At 36.3% G+C, this 17,070-nt stretch overlaps 1 protein-coding gene across 1 annotated transcript in view; it reads right to left on the bottom strand.

The window, feature by feature from the left end:
* The window catches only part of LOC123320109, a 37,284-nt gene that overhangs the window by 7,913 nt on the left and 12,301 nt on the right, over window positions 1-17,070 (bottom strand). The window contains exon 2 of the mRNA XM_044907293.1: window positions 14,433-15,417. Within this exon, the coding sequence (XP_044763228.1) occupies window positions 14,433-15,404 (972 nt within the window). The 5' untranslated portion in view covers window positions 15,405-15,417. The remainder of the gene's footprint in view (window positions 1-14,432; window positions 15,418-17,070) is intronic.

The following is a 17,070-nucleotide window of genomic DNA, read 5'->3' as shown; positions in this document are numbered from 1 at the left end:
GATTTCCAACGACAAAACGTCTGTCAGAGATACTGTGAACCAATGAAAGTGCTGACTATAACGCCATACTTGAGGCTTTTGAAGTTCGCCATTCCTTCGATTGTTGCTTTTTTTCTGGTTCGTAGAAATGTACTCAAGTCGCATCCATAGTAACAATTCGGTTTGAGAAGGATATATTTAATACAGTGAACCTGCATCTTCTCTAGAACTTTAAAAAAAATGTTTCTTCTTGCTCTGCAAACCAGACCTCCACAGCATTTATTACCTCCTCGTTGGAAGAAAATTTACGACATTTTAAATTTTTTTTCTGTTGAGGAAAGAGATGATAGTCGGATGGAGCCAAATCTGATGAATAAGGGGGGCATTCTAGTAATTCAAACCCTAAATCACGAATTTTTTGCATGGCAACATGACATTTGTGTGCAGGGGCGTTGTTCTGCAAAAGCAAAACACCTTTGGATAGCTTTCCACGTTTTTTCTCTTCAATTTTTTCCCGTAGAGTGGTCAGAGATGTCTAATAGTAATCTACAGTTATTGTTCAACCCTTATCCAAAAAATCAATCATGATTATTAATCACAAAAAACTGGGGCAAGAAATTTTCTGGCAGATTTTTGGACACGAAACTTCTTAGATCTTGGAGAACCAGAGTGTCCCCATTCCATCGATTGTTGCTTTGTTTGTGGAAATGTACCCAAGTCTCATCCATAGTAACAATTCGGTTTGAGAAGTCTACATCGTTTTCAAATCGAGCACAGATCGAACGCGATGTTTCTACCCTTGCAGGCTTTTGGTCAATATTCAAACATTTTGGGATCCATTTTGCAGCAATTTTTCTTATATCCAAATATACGTGAACTATATGATGAACGCGTTCGTATGAAATATTCAGAGCTTCAGATATCCGTTTTAGCCCAATTCGACGGTCTGATAAAATCATGTCATGAACTGCATCGATATTTTCGGCGACTCACACAGAAACTGGCCTTTCCGATCGGTCATCATCTCCAATGGAAAATTTACCTCTTCTGAAGCTTGAAGTCCAATTTTTCACGGTCGCATAAGAAGGACATTGATCACCAAGGGTGTTAAGAACATCGTGATGATGGCTCGATACTCCAAATTTTTCGATTTTCACAATTTCGGTGGACATCTTCTTTCTTTTAATTCATTGCTTAACTCTAGTTTACTTTTTTGAACTCAAAATTCACACTGAAACTTCTAATGAGTTATTATTAACTAGATATCAATACATCCTCATACCAAAAATTTAAAGAACCCAACTCTTGAAACTAAGTTCGACGCTATTTGATGAATATTCAAACTTTTCGTAAAATATTCTTCATACTTTCTTGTATAATGCGCCGTTTTCGAGTAATTCGATGTTCAAAAATTAAAAAGCATCTGCGAAATTTGAAAATTTGGGTACTTACCCAATTGTTGTTGGCTGAATACAACTCTGTTCTAAAGACCCACAGATGTGTAAAGTCGTACAGATTTAGCTTGTTATTCTGAAGAGTATTTTGATTTTCTAGGGGTGGCATAACTCATTATGAAAACTTAAAATGGCTATATCTTTTTATCAGGCTCGAATCGGAAAAAATGGTCTAGGAAAAAAGTGTTTTTTTTGACCTAAAAAATCTACTGTTGAAATATTTGTACGAGTCAAAGACTCACACCCTGTATAAAATTCGTAGTTCTCTAAAACTTAATTCTCGTATTCTCTAAAACTCTATAAGGAGTGCCATAAAATTTTTTCACAAATTTTGAATTCCAGATTTTCCTATTTCACTCAGCTTCAAAATTATCAATTTATGTCACGTACGATAAAGAAGTAGTGAAGTTTAGACCAAATATTGATTCATTCAAAACCGAACAATGGTTTACGTGAAAATTATTCAACAAACAATAACAGTCTTGTTTTTAAAAATTTCGAGCTTCCTACGCAAAAAAAAAAAAACGAGGAAATATGTGCACGTCGAAATCCATTCCGATATCGGTATCATCGAAAACAATGCGTTGTTTGGAAACACTACCAGCCAAGATGTTTCACCTCGCAGCGATCGTCAGAATAGAAATGCTTGTTCAATGACCATGTTGTTGTTATTAGTGTAAAATGCTAAAAACGTGAAACGCGTTGCAACACCCTCTATTCCTTTTTCGAACGCTTAAGTTCAACTAAAACTCATTGTGAAACTGAGCTCAGCTCACGTTCCTAACATTATCAACGTCAAAATAATACCATTCTCTTTCATTGATTGCCAGGACTTTTCATAATTTACGATGATGTTCCTGGGGCTAAAGAATCATTACGGGAAGCGCAGAATAAATTAATATCGACAATAATACTGAAATCATCTGAAAAAAAATTTCTTGCAAAATATTCTAGCTAGTGAAATTTATCATATATTTTCTGAATGGCTTAATAAATGAATATGTATAATGGTGCTTTCATATTGTGAAAAATCACATAATAAATCCAAAACAACCTGGCAACTTATCAAGGAACTCAGCAAATACACAAATAATGCCCCAACTCTAACCTCATCATCGATTAATCCCAAACAGCTCGCAAACGATTTCAATAAACATTTTCTCAGTGTAGCTCCAAGCATCAACAATAAGTATTCCAATGGTGATAGTAACATCAACATGAAGAGAGTCGAGAAATCATTGTTCATCTTTGAGGTGACCTCAGAAGAAATAGTAAAAACTATTAAACAAATAAAAAACCAATCCTCTAGAGGCTACGATGACATCCCGATGAATATAATAAGAAGAACAATATCTCCAATTGCACCCATAATAGCATACATAATGAATAAAGCTTTTATAGAAGGAATTTTCCCAGAGACACTCAAGATGGCAGTGGTGAAACCTATATATAAAAAAGGTTGCAAAGAAGATCTAAATAACTATCGTCCAATAAGCATGCTGTCATCCTGGGCAAAACTATTCGAGAAAGTATTAGCAAATCGATTAATCTCGTTTTTCAAGAAGCATAAGATCTTCTCAAGGCATCAACACGGTTTTGTAAACGGTAAAAGTACTGAAACAGCAATGTACGAACTGACGCAAATGATATTTGATGGACTAGATTGTGGAAATATACCAGCTGCACTGTTTCTGGACATGTCAAAAGCTTTCGACTGCGTAGACCATACCAGACTGCTCAAAAAGCTAGAACAATGCGGAATTCGCAACAACCAATTGAAATTGATAGAGAGCTACCTGAAAAATAGAGCACAGAAAGTAATAATATCAACTGAGAATCACACATACTTATCTGAGGAGGAACAAATCGTAATGGGAGTCATACAGGGAAGCATATTGGGTCCATTGCTATTCATTGCCTATATCAACGATCTACCAGATGAGATAAAAACAAATAACCACGACATCAATTTCAACACTACTATTTATGCTGATGATATAAGTGCCATTACAATCGCAAGAAGCCTTCAAAGCGTGACACATAATTGTGAATCAATTATGAAAGAAGTGGAGAAATGGTGTATCTCAAACAAACTCAAACTTAACATCAATAAAACGGAGTTTGCCATATTCCACACTGACAGAAGCAGATATACTATACCTGAACACATATCCCTGAATAACGCTACCGTAAAGACCACAGAAAAAGTGAAATTTCTAGGAATCTGGCTGGACTCAAATATGAAGTGGAACGCCCAAATAGAAAACCTGAAGAGTAAACTCAACACCATAATATATACCCTAAATGTAATGAAATACCACGTCCAACAAGATACACTGAAGCTCTTATACAATTCCAACTTTCAGTCAACCCTATCATATGGCATTATTTACTGGGGAAATTGCACATCTTTGAACAGAATATTTCAAACACAAAAGCGAGCAATCAGAGTTATGTATAGAATGAAATACAGTGAGACTTGCAGAGGTGTTTTCAGAAGAAATAAAATATTGACGTTGACAGCAATATATGTGTTGAAGTGTGTTATCTTCCTACAAAGCCACAGTGAACTGTTTAAACAGTTTGAGAACAACAACCATACTAGGAGAATTGACCCTTACATATACCCCAGGCAACAACTGACACTAGTACAGAACAATGCAAAATACATGTGCATGAAGATTTACAATGCGTTACCTAAACAGTTTCATTTGATGAAAAATATTAATATATTGAAAAATCAATTGATGAAATTTTTACTGAACATTGAACCATACAATCTACCAGAATATTTTGAATCTTGTAAAGTAAAACTCACAGAAATCTTGTAAGGAGCAACCATTGAGATTAATTGACTTATTCCCTCTTGTTGTATCACAATAATTGTAGGAATTGAATAAACCTTATTATTATTATTATTATTATTATTAATTTCGAGCAATTTCATTCAAAATCACCCTATGGGGAAATTCAAAATAAAAATTGGAAAAATTTATTCATGTTCGATAAAACTCAAATATTTGACACTGACATCAAATATTTATTATACCTCAGAAATATGGATACAGTTTCTGAATTCTCATTTTATATCCTCGGGGTATTTTGATTGAAAATTATTGAAATAATCATAAAAATATCATTATGGCATATTCGAATTGGGAATTGATTGAGCATTCAGATAATATGAGCAGAATTTCACGAAGCTTATTGTGCAAGGAAAATTATTTTATTTTCGGGATGATTCCAGGTTCGATAGTTTTTCCGATACCACATTTGTATAGCCCTTAAAAGATGCCATCATATTGATAGTTCAAATTTTAATTTTGCTCACTGAATATGTCACAAAATCTAGTGACCCACTAAGGTGAAATGCGCTGAACTTTTTTGAAGTTTTAATGCAGAATAATCAAAACCCCTTTCTGATTCAAGTTTTGATTAACATGGCAATGAATCCAATATAAATATAATGATAAAATTGAGGATTGGTAATGGATTATCGATATTAAAACCAAATGCCCCCACTTCAATTTAATACCCATAAATAACTACAGGGTTGGAATGAAATTAATATGTAGAGGATGAATTTTTGACTCGTACAAATATTTTAAGAGCAGATTCATGAGGTCAAAACACTTTTTTCTATACCAACCATTTTTTCCGAATCGGCTGGGTTTAAAAGATACAGGCTGGTGAAAACCCATAGAAAATAGTTATTTGTAGTTTTTATTTGATGAATCTTTTACGAACACAAAATGTGACCCACGTCTTCCAGTTTTCTCATTATGACCATTACGTACCATAAAAATACCAAAAATTCAACCCAACTCTTGAAACTAAGTTGGACACTATCTCATGAATATTTAAACGTTTTGTAAATAAAACTATTTTTCACAGTTTTCCGTATAATAGTTTTCCAGTAATTTGATGTTCAAAAATAAAAAATATCTGTAAAAATCGAAAAATTGACTGAATGCAACTCTTTTGAAAAGATCCACAAACTTGTCTAAGATTTAGCTAGTTCTTCTGAAGGTAATTTTGTTTTTCCAGGGATGGCACAGCTCATTATGAAAACAATGGCTATATCTTTTTATAAGGGCCGAATCGGCAAAAATGGTATAGGAAAAAAGTGTTTCTTTTGACCACAAAAATCTACTGCTGAAATATTTGTACGAGTCAAGAAGATCAAGGTATTTTTAGAGAATTTGAGTCACTGCTGAATGAGTAAACACGAAAATTAATCCAATTAACATAAACAATTTCCCACGAATATAAACGCTGCTAATGAGTTAGTAAACGACTCTTGTCAACAACGTTAACTGTTCTACCATGAAAGTTACAATATACATCTTCCAACTATAAAATAAAAGCATGGGTAAACATTTGACAAACATTAAAAATCAACCGATGAAATAAATTCGATACAAAAATACCCAGAGACCTATTTAATGATAAATATTCTTTCAATTCCCTGATGAATGCTGACCCAACTACAATCTCATAATTTTCAGCTGTGTTCAGCCCACTCTGAGACAGGTTTTCATACAGTCAGACGAAAAAATTACCGAAATTGTAACTGTTGTTTCATCCATTAATTTCAACCGTAGGTTTTACATAATTATGATAAAATGCCAGTCTGAACTTCTGGCTTTTTAATTAAATCGTATCAATCTAAAGTCGAGTTCAGTTATATCATCCAATTCCACCGGTTTCAAAGAAACAGTTATCTGCACGAAATGGAATTGTTACAAATTTTCGACGCCATCGAGTTCTGTTGTTTCAAGATTCTCATTAGCAGAGAAATATTTATTTGTTTCTATACGGGATGTCTCAACTAAAAATGTTATAATTCCCCACAAAAATAGTGAAAACTTTGCAGAAAGTCTTCGTAACACATGGACTGAATCATTGTCATCACAAATCGTATAAATCCATCAAACAGTCTCATTTTCATTCAGAAACCGTCCGGCTTGCTTCCATAAAAGATTATATTGAATTCTTGATAGAAAAGGAGTGACATAGTTTCCCATGGTACAAATTTTTTATGGATTTTCTCCAGGTTATTCTGTATTCAGTATACGTATCAACAATGAAAGTACATCTCTCTTTCTACAAATGCAAAACAAATTTATTTGTGTGCACGAAGCGAAATTCAATCAATATCAATATGAGTTTCACGAAAAAGTTTACCCCTAAAGAAACCCCACGACAAAACAGAGTTCTCCACAATATATAAGTACACTACTATATTCAGATTTCAATGACTCAAATCATTTTCAAAAAACTTGAGTACTGTAGTTTTTAACGTTAGGGGGAATGAAATCCTCGCCAGCCTTTAAAAAAAATGTACTGGTGTGTTGTGGTAGTTAAAAAAAGTATTGTATATAATTGAGACACCCTATACAGAAATCCAAGAGTTTTTTAAATACTGCTTGTTTACTTCTCATCAAAGAATATTTCCATAACTTGAATAAAGCAAAATTATTGAAGTTGAAACAGCACTAATGACACAAATACAAAGCATTCGAAAAAAACATTCCCTTGCTTAGACAGACAGGTGTGTGCTCAATCCAACTTGACATAACTGGCACGAAATTTCCTAGGAAGTTTTTGTACTTTTCTCGTCTCTTTATTACCAGCACTTCTTAAGATCATTAGCGTCATCAACTTCCTCAACCTAGTAACACATATCCTCTTTCCAATTCACTATCACTTCGTTTAATGACACAGAAAGGCGATATTGTTCATACAGTGCCTTGAGAATTTTTGACCATTATAATCTGCAGCAGATGTCAAGAATTTTTCGAATTGAATTGCATTTAAGAAACGAATTATCAGAAAAAATTTCGAAAAAGGTGTGATCTTGGGAAATTCTGTCAACTGAATAGTACTATAATGAGAGATTTCTAGGAGTTATACTATATCAATATCAATATTCAAATGTATAACATAAACGAAGCTGAATGAAATGAAATTGCAGTTTATTGTGGTGAATTTTCCTATTAATCTATTGTCCCTAATAAACCTTATAGTCTTTATGGCATTATCATATTTTACGGTCCATAAGCTCTCAATTCAGGTCATAGTAAGTTGCAGATAGCCGAGGGCAATGGGTCAGGAGTTTAACAAAGATCTACTGCAGGTAAACGTGAACCTAGTGATCGTTCTAAGCTCACATCGTTAAAGTAGTTGGAATGGTTTCGCAGAAATTACCTCGTGGTCACGGTAGTTCAAGGTCGTGATTTAGCAATTATTAATTTTGATTCTACTAACAATGGAGTTCTTACCAGGTCATCAATTACTGACAAGTACAAATTAGGTTCGTTTTTTGTTGCTGATGCTTAGAAAAGGAGTCATGTTTTTCTTTGGATTGGTTATGACTTCGAAAGAGTCCTTGATTGTTTTTTTAATTCAATTTCTTACAGATATCACTATACTATATAATCTTTGAAATTTATAATAAATTTCAAAGAATTAACTCTGTAAACTTGGCGAACTAGTCTATATTCAAATGTGACGAATAGACGAAGGTAGATTGTTCAAAAGAGCACAGTTTTGTTGGTCCATATCATCATCTTTTTTATCGATCAGCTGTGTGAGCTTTTTCTTTCTCACTAAACCATAAACGGTCACACAGAAGAACTGGAGTGATTCAGCCTAGGAATATTCTTCCAGAGTGTTTCAATTTCGGGTTCTTTCTTCTCCTGAAATTCTTTCCTGTGGGTACTTCACTACAAAAAGTTTAGTGGTCAATTCTTTCCTACCTCTATCATGGCGAGGAACCTAAACTAAACTTCCCTATTCCGTTAGGTTTTCTACAGCACTCCCATGCAATCTTAGATTCGATTTTCGTTTGCAATTATTTCTGCCTGAAAGGTGTGCCAGCTCATCCCAGTCATTTTCAAGGTTAAAGAAGCACCTGTATATTCTCAAAAGGATATTTATTATCTCGTCACTAGGAGGATTCGCTGAGGGGATACACTTGATCAGAGAAACCCTGGCTCTCTGGGTCCTAATACCTCATTGCCTGTAGGTACCTTCCTTAGATATCCTCAGAATGGCCTCATGGGCTGATCTAACCATCACAAGATGAAGAGGAGATGATTTTCAGTTCTCATAGCTCCAGTGATGCCAACACACGTTTCAACCAATGAAAAAATGCTACGACCTCTGACAGTTTTCGCCACAAGGTTTAAAAAACAATAAGGACTTCTTCCATGTTGCTCAGAAAATATTGAAGCTTGAAAAAAATTGACACAAACATCCTGAAACAGACAAAAAAGTGTCTGAATATAGTGGCTGAACCTCCTTAATACATCCTCTACTCCCAACAATAAAATGTATTCAAATGTCTGGCTCGCCTATACAATCTTGCATCAGAGTTCCTCCTCTCCTTTAACAACTAGCAATAAGTAACAACGGATCGTTGTTGTAATATCGATAAAACAATAGATGCCATTCAGGTATACGGTTTCGTCAATACAATCAATTTTCAGCCATATCGGTTCTTGGCCTTGCTTTATTCCTTTCTCCGCAACAGAGAGGATACACGTCTGTAGACTGCAGTCTGAAGCTTCAACATTGGATTGCCACTCCTAAGAGTCTAGAAGATATGAGAAATTGGTATGGATTTCGATTCTGATTCAGTATCACTACTGACTGAATTTTTGTAGGTAAAATATTTTATCACTCACAAACTTTTCGAATTATTTAAATTTTCAGTCACTCTCTCAAAGCTAAAAGCTAGCGGAATCTTCTTGGAATTTACAATTTTTTTCTTGCCAGTCCACCCCTAAATTCTCAATAGGGAATAGGGGGTGAGCTATACCTCAATTGAAAAATCACTTGACCCTCTACATGAATACTATGGTTTGCAAATTTTTATTGATTCCTTGAAGTTGTTACAGGGGCTGACAATTTGAAAACTTGCCAGTCCAATTATGTCTCGACAAGGATGTTTTCACAGAAAATGCCAGTTCCGGCATTTTCTCTGAAAACATTCTTGTCGAGATATAATTGGCCTGAAAATTTTTTGAATTGTCACCCTGTATATTCAGACAATTGGCGAAGCATTGTAGTGTCACACACACACAATAACGATCCTCTCTCAGTTTACAGAACGAATCGTTCATCTCTCAGTGTTGAGAAATGGCAAATAAAATACGAAATAATCAAATTTCTGAAACTTTGCGAGCTGGCACATGAAACAATGAAACTCGAAGTGAATAGTGTTGAGAATCGACAGAAATGACGAATCTATATGTAGGTTTGCGATGCTTTATCGTTTTGTACGGAAACACGGTGACATGAATATGCTAAAGGCGTGTGTATCAGGGAAAACTTCCGGCTGTATGTGACAACGTTTCGTTGAATATTGTTGAGAGTCATAAGTGTAACGCTTACATAGCCGTCAGGATGGAAAACGACCTTGCCTAGCACTTAAACGAACAATTATTAACTAATCGTATACCCAGAACAAACGAGTCCTTCTACTTATCTGGCTTAATGGGACGTAAAAAAATCAGACGTAGTTTCCTGAAAAGTTATCAAGGTATCATCTCCTGAATTCCCAATAAACAAAACTTTGCGAACTCTTCAAAAATTTTATGTGTCTGAGGTGTCTTCAAAATTTTCCTCAAGAGGAAAGTTTTATGTTCAGAGCAAATTTCCAGTTGAAAATCCAGAAAAAGCATACTAGATATTCAAATCAAGCAGAAAGAGATTTCAACTTAAATTACTCAATAGCAAAGAATTCTTCTGATCGTGGTTTGATCGGATTCTTGATTAATGCTTGTATCTAGCTGGTTCTGCTACTTTTCCATCATTTTTTTTTAATATGGTACTTAAGTGACCTAAAGGTAGTTTGTTCAGAAAAAAATTCTGCTAGCTTTACGTGGAAGTATTGATATCTAGTTAGCCTAGACCAGTTCCATGCATGAAAAAATTATGCGTTACCATAGCAACGAATAATAACTCATTAGAAGTGTCAGTGTGAAGTTTGAGGTCAAAAAAGTAAACCAGAATTACGCAATAAATTGAAAGAAAGAAGATGTCCACCGAAATTGTGAAGGTCGAAAAATTGGAGTATAGAGCCATCATCAAGTACCTGTATTTAAAAGGATTAAGAGGTAAGCAGATTTACGAAGACATGCTTAATATCCTTGGTGATCAATGTCCTTCGTATGCGACCGTGAAAAATTGCAAGCTTCAAAAGAGGAAAATTTTCCATTGAAGATGATGACCGATCGTGAAGGCCAGTTTCTAAGTCAGTCCCCGAAAATATCGATGCAGTTCATGACATGATTTTATCAGACCGTCGAATTGGGCTACAACGGATATCTGAAGCTCTGAATATTTCATACGAACGCGTTCATCGTATAGTTCACGTCAATTTGGACATGAGAAAAATTGCTGAAAAATGGATCCCCAAATGTTTGAATGTTGACCAAAAGCGTGCAAGGGTAGAAGCATCGCGTTCGATCTTTGCTCGATTTGAAAACGATGTAGGTAGTCTTCTCAAACCGAATTGCTACCATGAGACTTGGGTACATTTCTACGATCCAGAAACAAAGCAACAACCGATGGAATCTCGACACTCTGGTTCTCCAAGACCTAAGAAGTTGGAAAGTTCCTGCTTCAGTTTTTTGGGATTGCCATGGAGATGAAACAATAACCGGATATTACTATTCAACATTACTAACCCTTCTGCGGGAAAAAATTAAAGAGAAAAGACGCGGAAAGCTATCTAAGGCTGTTTTGTTTTTGCAGGACAACGACCCTGCACACAAATCCCATGTGGCCATGCAAAAAATTCGTGATTCAGGGTTTAAATTAGTAGAAAACCCCTCTTATTCACTAGATTTGGCTCCATCCGACTATCATCTCATTCCTAAACTCTTCCAACGAGGAGGTAATGAAAGCCGTGGAGGTCAGGTTTGCAGAACAAGAAGAAACATTTTTTTTTAAAGGTCTAGAGACGTTGCAGGTTCGCTGTAATAAATGTAATAAATAAAGCGGAGAATATGTTGAGTAATAAAATATTTTGACATTGAAATTTTGTTTGGTTCTATAGTAGGCTAAGAATTTTTCAATATATCCTCGTACATTCAACTTGGTTTACTTTTTCACGATGTGAGATTTCCTAGCTTAATTCTTTATCCTAATAAACGTTGAAAGGTAGACTGAAAATAGGTTCCAATTAACAGAACGAATTTTATTGAAAGCAATTAACATTTTATAGCGACATAATTTTTTTCATTCGATATATCACCATTTTCTGATTTATTTGTTCAGTTCTGAACGATCGAACGTCTCATTTTCTTCCGCATTCCCGCAGAAATAATTATCATTATTTCTCATTCAGATCACGTCAGTGCCTCATCATAAATAAATAATCGATGCACATTCCACGTACTATAGAAACAAAACAAATTAAAACTCCTGTATTACACGTGTTGGTACCTACTGGTGGATAAACCGATTTCGAATATCGAAATTGCTATTTTCATGCCTTGTCTGCCTGCTGGCAAACTTTCACCTCTGAAAGGATCGAAGAAAGTGAAGATCTCTGTCTGGATGTTAATGTGGTCAAACCGCAAAAAAAATCGCTGATGATCTCGGATAGATACTAATCGCTGATAATCAGTGCGTTATACGGTTTGAAGACGGGTTTTCAAGTGTATTCACTTAGACGGTTTCATTGGTATCAGTTTTCTTCGCTTCGTAATAGAGAAGGGATTTATGAAAGCAAGTCGAGCATAATGGTAAATTTCACAGGATTCAAGCCTGATGGCTTCGTAGTTAAATCGTATGAAAAGGAAACATTATGATTTCGATTCCAGCTCAACGTTAAGCCGGTAGAACACGACAGCTCATCGAATGTTTTATCTCGTCACATCGTAATACACTGCTCAACAATTGAAGTGGATATTCGAGAGGAAACTTACTTTTCGCACTTGAATCAAATTTTCAGTATTGCTGTGCGTATCATGTGACGGGGGGTATGTTTGTACATTACACACACCCAAATGTTCTCCTGACACTTCATCACAAAAAGTTACAAGACAATTATTTCTTGTAGGTGTGTGATTTTTTGTGGCCTGTATGTGCAAAAATGGACTATTGCAACTCGTCTGGTGTTGTGCAGTTTCAATTGTGGATATATTGTCGCGAGTGGACCATAGGTTTAAAGACCCTTCAACCTTTGCACAATTAATGTGTTTGTTAAACCACGGCCTTCTAAACCCCCTCTTTAGAAGACCGTGGTTAAACGAAGGTTTAAATAAAAAAAAAATTAACAATTTCTGGATTTCGCGAAGTGTTGTTAGTAAAGCGTCGAATTGCCATCGTACTAGTAGTTGGGGAGCCCAAGAAGGAAATTCGGGATTTACTCGAGCATGTCAGATTAACATAAAGGAAGATACCTTGGCCCCCGTAGAGCACTTCTGGCAAAAATAGACCTGTATATAGAAGGAATTGTCTAGGACAGCCTGACAGAATAGTTAAAAAAAAAAAGTCATTATGCATACTCGAGCGTGTCAGATTAAGATATATGTGGTCAATTATATGTTGAAAATTATATATTCTCTTAATCTGACAATTTAAGCTTGACGAAAATGTGTGGGAGGGCGCCAAACTTGCAAAAAAAAACGTCACGTGTGCATTCTCAAGTGGGTGGCTTTTTTTCCAATTTTGAAGCTAATGTTTCAAGAATAACGAAAAAAATATAATCTGACACTTTCAGCAAGCCTAAACAATAAAAATTGGCCGTAAAGGTAACAAAAATCAGTGTTTTCGAATTATCCCCTCTCCTGGGCTTCAAATTGTTTTCGCATTCATTATAAAAGTTGTAGAGCATAGCATTTTCTACAAATTTTGTCCGAAGCAATTTTTTCTGCGTCTGTTTTTGAGATATATGGCGTGAATCTACATTAGACTGGGTCTCTACATTGACCTTGGCCTTTCGCATGTGTGGCTAAGCTCCTACACTTATCGCCCTCTAGCTCGAAAACGGTTAAGAGTATGTTAAATTGCTTCAGACAAAATTTGTATAGAATTTTATTATCTACAACTTTCATGATGAATACAGAAACGATTAGGAGTACGGGAAGGAAGATATTTCAAAAAATGCCTTTTAATCATCTTCAAACTGTCAGATTAAAAAAACCCCAAAGATTAGAGTCAGATTAATGGGTCAACACGTCTACAACACTGAGATTAATCAACTGTATGCAAATTTGACACGCTCAAGTATGTATAAGTAACGACTTTTTTTAGTTTTCAAACGACCACAGTGAACTTGCGTCACTTCCGAATTGTCAGTCTCTTGAAAAGTAGCTTCCTTTGGATTCAACTAACACATCCTCTAAAATCTGACACGCTCGAATTTTTTTTTTCATTTTCAACTCTTCCGTACGGCCAGCCCCACCACGCAAACTGTCAGATCAGCATGAATTTATAATCAGAGACACGTAGGGCATATACAGTGTCTTAATCTGACACGCTCGAGTATGTCCTGACGATTTTTTTTACATCTTTGAAAACCTACAGACGCTTTCCCCACCGCTGAAAGTGCAAACTTCACAGAACCTTCCTTTCTTTCTACAATCTAATCTTCAAAATCCACTAGGTCTCCACGACGCTCGAGTAAATTTCGATTAAGCATCGTCGGCTCCCCAACTATAATAGAACTGAGGCATATATACTCATAGGGCTGACAGAACAAGAGCTACAACCGTCGCACAAGATCGGCTCGTACGTTTAACTGCACGACGACATTGATAACCTCATTGATACAATGACAAAAAGCGTAATGTCACTAGGAAAATTTTTTAGTGTATTTTAAAGCTATTTTCAGACCCTAGTAGTTTTTTTGTTTCGTAATTTCTGGAGAAATCGAGTTTATTGTTCCGCTAGCTCATCATTCAAGACAGCATAAGCCAACTCAAAAAAACTCTGAACAAATTCAACAAACTCAGATAATATGAAATAAAAAATACTCACCAGTACTGGCACATGATAAACCAAGTAACAAACGATCACAATGGGCACGATGGTCTCCAAACCAGTCCTATAAGGTCTTCCCTCCCTCAAACCCTTAGATAAACAGGGTTTCCTGGAATTCGTCGAACTGACAGTGGTGGAAAGGTTAGACAAGTCGCTATTCCATCCAGGTTCTCGACCCTGACAACAGCCGACTTGATTCTGATTGCCGCCGATGTAGAAATTCTGATGGCAGTGGTTGCTGCGATGTATGATGTAGGTATCGTAGTAATTCTTGTCGTTGCCAATCGTATTGTTGTTGCTGAAACTGGCGTCGCTGATGTCCGAGTTGGATTTCTTGATATAGTCGAAATTTCTGGTTTTCATGGACCACACGTTGAAGCATATCGCGATGAAACATATGAACGAAATGGAGGCGAGGAATAAGTGAAGGACTATGATGAACACGTTGTATTTCAGGTCCAAATCGAAGGGCATCAATTTGCAGGGGTTGATCGTGAAAGTGGTGATGTTTTCGAAATCGGCCACCAAGTTATTCCTCGCCAGAAGAGCCGCAACACCGACGCACGCGCACAAAGTCACCAAACAGAACAGGTGATAAAGGACGTGGGAGGAGTTCAGGTAATGCTTCAGAGTCTGCTGCTTCCTCTTGAGCTTCGTAGAAAGGAGGCCGATCACACATAACGTGGACAGATTGCTAGCTTGGAAGGTGTGCGTCGAGTTGAAAACCCAGACAAGGATGCTGCAGTACTCCATGTTGAAGATGTGCTTGTTGAGGGTCAATACGAGGACGTAGGAGAGTATCGTTAGGTTCCTGATGATGCTCAGGATGAACAGAGAGACTATGGGGATGTCGTAGGGCGCCCATTTTCGACGGTTCTTGAAGAATATGGCTGTCGTCCATACAAGGAATATCGTTATTATCGGTATTGAGATGATGATGGCCAGTTGCTCGTAGGAATATTGGAGCATCTTCGGGGAAAAGCTGAAATGAGAAGGTTTCATCAGTAAGATCCTAAAAACACATATGTTTATTAGTGCTTGAAATGAAAATTTCATGAATTCAAATTTTTCAAACAATTTGAAAAGTTCTTATTTTCCGTAACTCTTGTGGAGCAGTACGAGGATGTATTGATATCTAGTTAGCCTAGACCAGTTCCATGCATAAAAAAATATTGCGTTACCATAGCAACGAGCAATAACTCATTAGAAGTGTCAGTGTGAAGTCTGAGGTGAAAAAAATAAAAAAGAAAGAAGATGTATACCGAAATTGTGAAATTCGAAAACTTGGAGTATTGAGCCATCATCAAGTACCCGTATTTTAAAGGGTTGAGAGGTTAGGAAGATATGCTTAATACCCTTGGTGATCAATGTCCTTCGTATGCGACAGTGAAAAATTGGACTGCAGGCTTCAAAAGAGGTAAATTTTCTATTGAAGATGATGACCGATTGGGAAGGCCAGTTTCTGTGTCAGTCCCCGAAAATATCGATGCAGTTCATGACATGATTTTATCAGACCGTCGAATTGGGCTAAAACGGATATCTGAAGCACTCAATATTTCATACGAACGGGTTCATCATATAGTGCACGTCAATTTGGACATGAGAAAAATTGCTGCAAAATGGATCCCCAGATGTTTGAATGTTGACTAAAAGCGTGCTAGAAGCATCGCGTTCGATCTGTGCTCGTTTTGAAAACGATGTAGACTTCTCAAACCGAATTATTACTATGGATGAGACTAGGGTACATTTCTACGATCCAGAAATAAAGCAACAATCGATGGAATGGCGACACTCTTTTTCTCCAAGACATAAGAAGTTTCGTGTTGAAAAATCTGCTGGAAAAGTTCTTGCTTCCGTTTTTTGGAATTGCCATGGAGTCGTCATGATTGATTTTTGGATAAGGGTAGAACAATAACCAGAGATTACTATTCGACGTTACTGAACACTCTACGGGGAAAAATTAAAGAGAAAAGACGCAAAAAGCTATCCAAAGGTGTTTTGTTTTTGCAGGACAATGCCCCTGCACACAAATCCCATGTAGCCATGCAAAAAATTCGTGATTTAGGATTTGAATTACTAGAACACCCCTGTTATTCACCAGATTTGGCTCCATCCGACTATCATCTCTTTCCTCAACTGAAAAAAAGTTTAAAAGGTAGTAAATTTAATTCCAACGAGGAGGTAATAAAAGCTATGGAAGTCTGGTTTGCAGAGCAATGAGAAACACTTTTTTTTTTGGAAGGTCTAGCGACGTTGCAGGTTCGCTGGACTAAATGTATCCAATTAAGAAGAGAATATGTTGAGTAATAAAATTTTTTGACATTGAAATTTTGTTTGGTTCTATAATAGGCTAAGAATTTTTCAATATATCCTCGTATATCTAATTCTGAACACTCCACGAGCAATATGTTACGCATTCCTCTGTGAAACGGGGAATCACACATCGCTGGTCAGTAAAATTCGTCCAGTAGTTCCTTGACCTCCGCGGTGTAGGCAATCAAAAAATGAAAATAAAATTTTTCAGCAGCTTCGACTGCGTCTCGCTTCTGTAAAACGATACAGGTGAGAATCAAGTCTTGTTTTTCTTCTCTCCCTCCGTAAATCAACGTAGGACGGCCTCGTATTACGGTGAAAC

Source organism: Coccinella septempunctata, chromosome 9 (assembly GCF_907165205.1).
Source record: "Coccinella septempunctata chromosome 9, icCocSept1.1, whole genome shotgun sequence".
In the NCBI taxonomy this organism is placed as follows: Eukaryota; Metazoa; Arthropoda; class Insecta; order Coleoptera; family Coccinellidae; genus Coccinella; species Coccinella septempunctata.
This window is presented reverse-complemented; position numbering and strand designations above follow the sequence as displayed.